The sequence below is a fragment of the Penaeus monodon genome, chromosome 1, assembly GCF_015228065.2.
Source record: "Penaeus monodon isolate SGIC_2016 chromosome 1, NSTDA_Pmon_1, whole genome shotgun sequence".
Classification (NCBI taxonomy): Eukaryota; Metazoa; Arthropoda; class Malacostraca; order Decapoda; family Penaeidae; genus Penaeus; species Penaeus monodon.
The window spans coordinates 44,494,409-44,504,131 of NC_051386.1; the positions used below are offsets into that span (position 1 = coordinate 44,494,409).

Here is a 9,723-nt window from a genome sequence, read left to right on the forward strand (position 1 = left end):
TATTAAATATATAATATAAATATATTTTAAAAAATTTTAATTTTTTAAATTTTTAATTATATATTTTAATATATATATATATTTTAATATTTTTAAATTTATTTTTTTATATATAAAAAAATATAAATTTTAATAAAAAATTTTATATAAAAAAATATATAAAAAAAAATTTTTTTTAAAAAAAATTTTAATTTATTTTAATATATATATAAAAATATTAAATATATTTTTAAATAAAAAAAATATTTTAATATATATAATTTTTTATTTTAATTTTTTTATTTTTAAAAAAAATTATATTTTAATATATATTTTTTTTTTTTTTTTTTAAAAAAAAAAAATATTTTTATTTTTTTTTAAAAATTTTAAAAAAAAAATTTTTTAATTTAAAAATTTTTTTTTATTTTTTTTTTTTTAATATATATATTTTTTTTTTTATTTTTTTTTTTTTTAAAAAATTTTTATATATATTTAAAAAATATATATATATATTTTTATTTTTTTAAAAAAAAAATTTTTTATATTTTTTTTTTTTAAAAAAAAAAAAAAAAAATAAAAAAATTTTTTTTTTTTTAAAAAAAAAAAAAAAAAATTTTTTTTATAAAAATTTAAAAAATTTTTTTTTTATAATATTTTAATAAAAATTTAAAATATAAAAAAAAAAAAAAGGGTTTTTTTTAAAACAAAAAATTTAAATTTTTTTAAAAATTTTTTTAAAAATTTTTGGGGGGGAAAAGGGGTTTTTTTTAAATTTAAATTAAATTTTTTTTTTATAAATTTTAAAAATTTTTTAAAATAAAAAAAAAAAATTTTAATAAAAAAATTTTCCCCCAAAAAAAAAGGGAAAAACCCCCAAATTTTTCCGGGGGTTTGGTTTGGGAAAATTTAAAAAAAAAAAATTTTTAAAAAAAAACCCCAAAAAAATTAATAAAAAAAAACCAAAAAGGGTTTTTTTTAAAAAAATTTTTTATAAAATTTTTTTTTAAAAATTTTTTTAAATTTTAATTTTTTTTTTAAAAATTTTAAAAAAAAAAGGGTTTATATATATTTAAATAAAATTTTAAATAATTTTTAAAATATATATATATTTAATATATATAAATAAAAAAAAAAAAAAAAAAAAAAAAAAAAAAATTTTTTTTTTATAATATTTTTGGGGGGTTAAATTAAATTTTTTTTTGAAAAAAAAAAAAAAAAATTTTTTTTTTTAAAAAAATATATAAAAAAAAAAAAAAAAAAAAATTTTTTTTTAATATATATATAAAAAATTATTTTTTTAAAAAATATATATATAAAAAAGGGTTTTTTTTTTTTTTTTTTTTTTTTTTTTTTATTTTTTTTTTTTGGGGTTTTTTTTTTTTTTTTTTATAAAAAAAATTTTTTAATATTTTTTTTTTTTTAAAAAAAAAAAATATTTATTTAATAAATATATATATAATTTATTTTTAAAATAATTTTTTTTTTTTTTTTTTTTAAAAATAAAAATAAAAAAAATTTTTTTTTAAAATTTTTTTTTAATTTATATTTTTTTTTTAATATATATAAAATTTTTTTTTAAAAAATTTTTTTTTTTTTTTTTTTTAAAAAAAAATAATATAATTTTTTTTTTTTAATAAAATTTATAATATATAAAAAAATATATATAATTTTTTTTTTAAAATTTATAAATTTTTTAAATTTTTTATATTTTTTTTTTTTTAAAAAAATTTTTTTTTTTAAAAATATATAAAAATTTAAAAAAAAAATTTTTATATATATAAATTTTTTAAAAAAAAAAAAAAAATTTTTTTTTTTTTTTTAAAAAAAATAAAAAAAAAATTATAAAAATTTTTTTTAAAAAATATATATTTTTTTTTTTATTTTTTTTAAAAAAAATTTATTTTTTTAATATATATTTTTTTTTTTAAAAAATTTTAAAAAAAAGGGGGTTTTTTTTTTAATAAAAAATTAAAAAAAAATTTTTTAAAATTTTTTTTTTTTTTTGGGGAAATTTTTTTTTTTTAAATTTAAATTTTTTTTTTTAAAAATTTAAAAAAATTAAATTGGGGATTTTTTTTTTTTTTTTTTTTAAAAAAAAAAATTTTTATATATTTTAAAAAATTTTATATTTTTAAATATTTATATAAAAAAAAAAAATTTTATATATATTATTTTAAAATTTATAAAAAATTTTATATATATTTTTTTTTTAAAAAAAAATTATATAAAAATTTTTAAAAATATATAAAATTAAAAAATTTTTTTTTTAAAATAAAAATATAAAAATTTTTTTTTTTTTTTTTTTATTATTTTATTATATTATATTTTTATATAAAAAAATTATATATTTAATATTTATATTTTTTTTTTTTTTTTAAAAAAAATTAAAATTTTAATATATATATAAAATTATATATATATTATTATTTTTGTGTTTTTTTTTTTTTTTTTATTATTTTTTTTTTTTTTTACTAATTCTATGAATATAGATGGTGTTATTTTTCTTATAGACATTATAAATACTATAATGTTATAAACTGTAGCAACAGCAAAATGAAATAACAAAATATTTTCATAAATCAAGGAAAAGGGTACCGGGGCGACACAGGTCGTACACGTAATGGGCTCATTGGTGAATTAGTACAAGTGTAGCCGTCTATATGTAAAAGCAATTAATAAAGTAAACTCTCAGTGGGCATGGCATGTATATATATATGTATATATATAATTTTATAATATGTATATATATATATATATATTATATAATATATTAATAATAATATATATATATATTATATAAATATTATTATATATTATATATATAAATTTTATATATTATATATATTAATTATATTATATATATATATGTATGTATGTTTATGTGTATATGTATATGTTTTATTATAAAATATATGTATATTATATATTATAATGTGTGTGTGGGGTGTGTGGGTGTGTTTTGTTATGTAGTTTATGTATATGTATTTATTATATTTATATTATATATATATATATCATATATATATATATATTATATATTATACATATAATACTATATGTATAATATTATGGGGGCCGCGGTTTGGGCCGGGGGAAAGGTTAGAGCATCGGACTCAAGGGCTGTCACGACGGCAATCTGAGTTCGAGGGTTCGAGTCACCGGCCGGCGCGTTGTTTCCCTTGGGCAAGGAAACTTCCCTCGATTGCCTGCCAAGCCAGCCCAAGTCAGTGCCCGGTAAATAGAGATGGTGACCCAAAAAAAAAAAAAAAAAAAAAAAAAAAGGAAATTTGGCAAAACCCCCGCTTTTTTAATTTTGCCAAGAGAAATCAGGGGAAAAGCCCCATGATCGTCAAGGCCGGGGTTTGGCCCCCAAATGGTTAGAGTATCGGATTTAAAGGGACGGGTCAGGGACACCCAATTTTAAAGTTCGAGGGTTCGACCCACCGGCCGCGCGTTTTTTCCCCTTTGGGGGCAAGGAATTTTAAACCCTCGTTTTTCCAAACCTACCCACTGGGGGGGCCAAAGGCCCAGCCCAAGCCCAGTGTGGCCCCGGGCCCGGAAAATTTAGAAAAGAAGGATTACCAAAAAAAGGGTAACCTGGCACTCTCCGGGGAAAAGGGAAAAAGGGGGGACCCTCCCAACGTACTCACCCCAAAGGGGCATCACAACATGAAAAAACTAATTTCATGCGGTGCCCCAGGGCGGCCCCAGCCATGAACCTACCGTTAAAAAGGAAAGAAAATAATATTATAATATATAAAATTATATATTATATATATTAAATATTTTTAATATATATTAATTTTTATATATTATAAATTAAAATATTATATATATATATATATATTTTAAATAAAATATATTTTAAATATATTTTTTATATACATGTATATATATATTTTGTTATGTAATATATAATGTGTATATATTTTACATTTTTATTTAAATGTTTAATATAATTATTATATATATATATATAATATAATTTAATTATATATATATATTTATATGTGTGGGGTGTGTGGTTTGTGTGTGTATATAGTATTTATTATATATATGTAATATTTTATATATTTAAAATTTTTTATATATATATATTATAATATATATATATATATATACACCCCCCCCCACACAAACAACACCACACACACACCACACACAAAACAATATATTATATATATATATATATATAAAATAAAAAATTATATATAAAATATATTTTTTAAAATATATATACCCCCCACATATATATAATATATACATTATATATATTTTTGTATATGTATATGTGTATATATTTTATTTATATTTTATATATATATTATTATTTAAAATTAAAAAAAATTTAATTTTTATATATAATACATGTATATATATTGTTATGTAAATTTTAATAATATGTGATTATTTACTTTATTTTTTAAAAATGTATATTATTTAATTATATATTATATTAAAAAATTTAAAATTTTATTTTATATATATATATATATATATTTTATTTATTTTGGTATGTATTTCCTTTATATGTATACATATTTATACATATAAAATCCCATACATATTTTAAAACTAATTTAAACTTAACAAAACATACATATTTTAAACAAAATTATTACAAAGGTATATAATATTTTTTTATTTTTATATATTAAATAAAGAAGTATATTTTTTCATATATATGAATTTTAAAAATTTTTAATAAAAAAAATATAAAATTATATATAAATAAATATTAATTATAAATATATATATGTAATATAAATATAATATTATATAAATATATAATTAAAATATATATAAATGGGTGGGGGTTTGGGGTGGGTGGGGGGGGGTGTTTTTGGGTGGGTGTGTGTGGGGGGGGGGTTTTGTTGTGGCCCCATTTTGTTGTTTGTTAAAAGGTAAAATAAAAATAATAGGTATATAGATATAAATAATATAAGAAGAATAATATAGGAAATAAGTAGATAGAATATAGAATGAAAGGGAAAAATTTTAATACATATATATAAATATAGAGAAAAATATATATATTAAAAAAGAAATTAGTGGGAAGATATTATACATGGAAATAGTTTATATAAAAATTTATTATAGAAAGAAGAAAATAATATATATATATTATATGGAAAAATATATATATATGAAATTTTAAAAAATTTAAAAGATAAATAAATAAACAATAAAGTATATATTAACAAAAGAAGGGAATAAAATTAATAAAATATAATAGATATTTTAAAATATAAAAATAAAAAATTAATTGATATAAACATAAAACACAAAGGGGGGAGACACACACACCCCACACCCCACACCCACCCCCCAAAATATAGTATATTTTAATATATATTATAAGAATAAGATAATATTTTAATATAAATTAAAGATTTTTATATAATATAAATAGAGAAAAATGGGGGGTGTATATAGGATAGGGAAGAAGAATTAAATATAATGGGTGATATATTAATGGATAAAAGGAGAAAGGGAGATAATTTAAAATTGTATAAAATTTTATATATTTTAATATATATAATATATTAAAAAATTTAGATATATAAGGATGATATTTAGGAAAATAATATAGGTTATATATTATATAAAAAGATATAGGTAAAAAGAATAAATATATAATATAAAAGAAAATTATTTTTTAATAAGTTATATTTATATATATTTATAATATTAATATATAATATATAATAAAAGATGGATAGTAAGATTATGAAAAATTTTTTATGTATTATTTAAAAGGTTTGGGGTATTATAAAATATATGAGTATATATAAAATGTTTTATATATTTTTTATATATAGATATATATATTTAGTTTTGGTTTAATGATAAGAAAAAATTTATATATATATAGATATAGATTTTAAAATTTTATATTTTAATATTAATTTTATATTGGGGATAGATGATTAGTATTATTATTATATATATATAATGTAGTTATTTTTAGAAAAATATAGAGGATAAAATTTTTTAAATGATTATTTTTTTATTGGGTTTATTAGTATTTTTAAATTTTGGTATTATATATATTTTAATATATATATAGATATAATATAGGGAATTTAATATATATAATATTTTATTTTTTAAAAAATATATATAATATAATACAAAAAAACATAATAATTAAACATATAAATATATTTTAAATAAAATATAATCCAAATACTTTAATACAAAATATTTTAATAATAGAATTTTATAATAATAAATATTTTATTTTAATTTATATATAATACTAATACAAAAATACAATATATATTTTATAAGAATAATATATGTATATTATTTGTATTATATATATATTTCATATATAAAATATATAAAATTTTATATATATATAATATTATATATATGTATTATGTTTATGTATTATATATATTATAATTATATAATTTTATAAATATTTTATTATGTATTATTTTTTATGTATTATATTATATATTTAAATATATAAAATATATATATATATATATATTATAATATATATAATATAATTATATATATATTATTTTAATACCACACGAAAAATTTTTCTCTCTCTCTCTCCTCTTCTTCTCTCTTTCTCTCCCTCTCTCTCTCTCTCTCTCTCTTTTCTCTCCCCTTTTTTCCCCCCCAACCCCTCTCTTCATCTGTCTCTCTCTATATATTCTTCCTCTCTCTCTCTCTCTCTCTCTCTCTCTCTTCTCCCCTTTCCTCTCTCCAATATATATATAATATAATATATATATATATAATAAAAATAAATATATAAAATGGAAAACCCATAAATATCATTTATATAAATATAATTTTACATAAATAAATATATTATATAAATTATAAAAAACATATATATGTAATATATATATTAAAAAATTATTTTAAAATATATAAAAATATATATATATAAAATCAAAATTTTATTTATTATAATATTAAAATAATATTTTTTTTTTTTTTTTTTTTTTTTTTTTTTTTTTTTTTTTTTTTTTTTTTGTTTTTTTTTTTTTTTTTTGTCAACAGGGAAAGGTTCATATATATACACATATGATATATATATATTTTTTTATTATTATATATATACATACTTATACACATGCACATACACATAATACACACACACACACGCGCGCGCACGCGCCCACACACAAACACACCCCAAACCCCACACACACACAAAAAACACACAAACACACACCCCAACACACAAAACCACACACACAAAACACACACACACACACACACACACACCCCACCCACACACAAAAAAAAAGTATTATATGTACATTGCTCATGAGTCACTTGCCATTACAGGTCCTAGGCGGGAAGGATTCCCGTAACTTTGGGTTTTGAAAGGGCCCCAAGAACCCCCGGAGGGGGGGAAAGACAGGGGGACTGCTTTGGGGTCCGTCCCGCGCTCCTTCCTCTCGTACAGCCGTAGGAGCAGCTACCTCAGATACTACTCAACCCCAGCATCAACGACAGCATGCTTTTGGAGCAAATCAAGGTGACTTTTTTTTTTTCTTTCTTTCTTTCTTTCTTTGTTTCTTTCTTTCTTTCTTTCTTCGTTTTTTCTATAGTTTGTTTTGTTTTTAATTTTGTTTTATTACACTACTTTTTTTAAAGTTAGACCAAGAGGCCGAGGATAATGTTTAAAATTGATTCTAGGTTCCTCATCTCAGTACTTCTAGACCAGAGGTCTGCAGTGTTTATTTCAGTTTTTTAAAATAAAACCTCAATTTTTCTTTAGCTTTTTTGGTTTATTTTGAACCACTCTGTTATCCCGGCACTTCTCTTTTGTAAGATCTTGAGTATTATTTTAATTACCCCAAATACAATATATTTCCAAAAAAACCTGGGGGTCTCCCCCTGCCCAGTAAATAAAACTAGATTTTCAAGTTTTACCAAGACATGTTTTGGTCTTTGCCAAGAGAATGACAGTTGCTGTTCCCAAAAGCTTGTTTCAAAAAAATTAATAGATGATAATAATAATAATAATAATAATGATAATGCAGCAAGTACCTCTTCAGAGGAAAATAGAAACAATTACTTTTTTAAATAAAGCATATGAAATGTTAAAGCATAAATTTATTATATAATGCAATAATAAATGATATGTACAAATAGTACAAAGACAAAAAGATATATATAAAACATTATAACTTTTTGCAAATTTTTGAAACGGGGAGAATCGGTGGGGGGAAAAGGAAATTTGGTTTTTGGTTTGAAGGGGAAGGGACTATATAAAAGCAAAATACATTTCACAGGCCAAAACCCATTCCATTCACAAGAAAAGAGAAGCAGGAACTGTGACTCGGTGCTTGCCTTAGAAAGAGAAGTTAAAATAATAGCTCATATAAGATGATACAAATTGTGGTGAATCATGGTTATGGCAAATAGTTCTTTTCAATTTAACTATATATACTTGAATCAGTTTTGTTACAATGTATGATAAATAGAAAATGAGTTTGACCCATTTTCTTTTTTAAAAATTTTTTTTTTACCTAGGTGTCATCTGTCATGGGAGATGATTTTTATTTGGGCCACCCGATTCCAGAAGGCCCTTTTCCCAAAAAATTGATTTCTCTTTTCTTTGTTTTCCTCATTAAACAGTATTATTCAAACCCCCAAAAAAAAAGAGTTTGAATTGCAGGGAAATTTTTATTTTTTTATCTAATTTTTCAATTTCATTTTCCCAAGTTCCCTGTTCCCCCCAAACACGGGTCCCCGTTTGGTCTTTGGGGGGCGCTGCCCGTGGTTTTCCTGCTGGCTACTAATGCCACAGAAAGGCCCACCAGACCCCCAAAACGCACCCGCAGTACCTCCAATAAAAGAAACATCAAAATTTTTGCTTGTTATGTGCTCGGTAAGTTTCAAGTGGATTATTTTCTTGTAAATTTTTTGGTCTAAGAGGGAATAACTTTTTGATAAAATTTTTTTCCTTGACAGAATGAAACAGGAGTTTTGAAGGGCAAAATATTAATTGTAAACAGGGGGACTTGATTTGTAAGATTTATTTCAGTGGAGGGAAAGGGATTTTTTGGTTAAGCCCTAAAATTTACTTTTTTAAAAAATCTTCAAAATTAGGCTTATTCAGTGTAGGTGCATTGAAATATTTTTATACAACCAAAGCATCAAAATCATAAGCACTGTGAGTTTTTTTATGTATATATTTTTTTGTTGATATAAAATTTAACTCAGTTCCTTAGCTTAACATTGCTGATGAAAGAAGTTCAGAGTATCTGATTTTTATCATTAGTTTTTGTCATAGATGAAGAGAAATGTGCTTCATGACTTTAGAATTATCAGTTTAAGGCATATTGTTATACACACAAATTATTATTAAGTCCAATATGTCCAATAATTGAGAATTTTATTGTTCTTTTAATTTTAACATTTAGTCGGGGAGATGTATATTCATAGTATTTCTAACATGAACATGTGTTTCAGGACTCTTAACGTATGCCATCCTGCGAGTGGGGTGACAACAACAAAGAAGAAAAAAAGGAAATCAGAAAGACATATTCCCTGTGGAAGTGAAAGCTATGCGATCTTTTGTAATTTCAGACATAATAATTTACCATGTCTTGGCATCTAAGAACAACTGGTAATCCCTTTGGCAGAGAGGAAGGGATGCAGGAACAATTTTTAGATATCTCCAGCAAAAATAAATTCATTTTTTTCATGCTTGAAAATTTATTTCCTTTTTTCCCTTTGGGTACAACTCCTTCTTTTATT

At 19.8% G+C, this 9,723-nt stretch overlaps 1 protein-coding gene across 1 annotated transcript in view; it reads left to right on the top strand.

Moving 5' to 3' along the window:
• LOC119572903 (motile sperm domain-containing protein 1-like) overlaps positions 1 to 7,338 on the top strand; it is a 12,176-nt gene extending 4,838 nt beyond the window's left edge. Inside the window, exon 4 of the mRNA XM_037919856.1 lies at positions 7,300 to 7,338. Within this exon, the coding sequence (XP_037775784.1) occupies positions 7,300 to 7,338 (39 nt within the window). The remainder of the gene's footprint in view (positions 1 to 7,299) is intronic.
• The last annotated feature ends 2,385 nt before the right edge of the window (positions 7,339 to 9,723 follow it).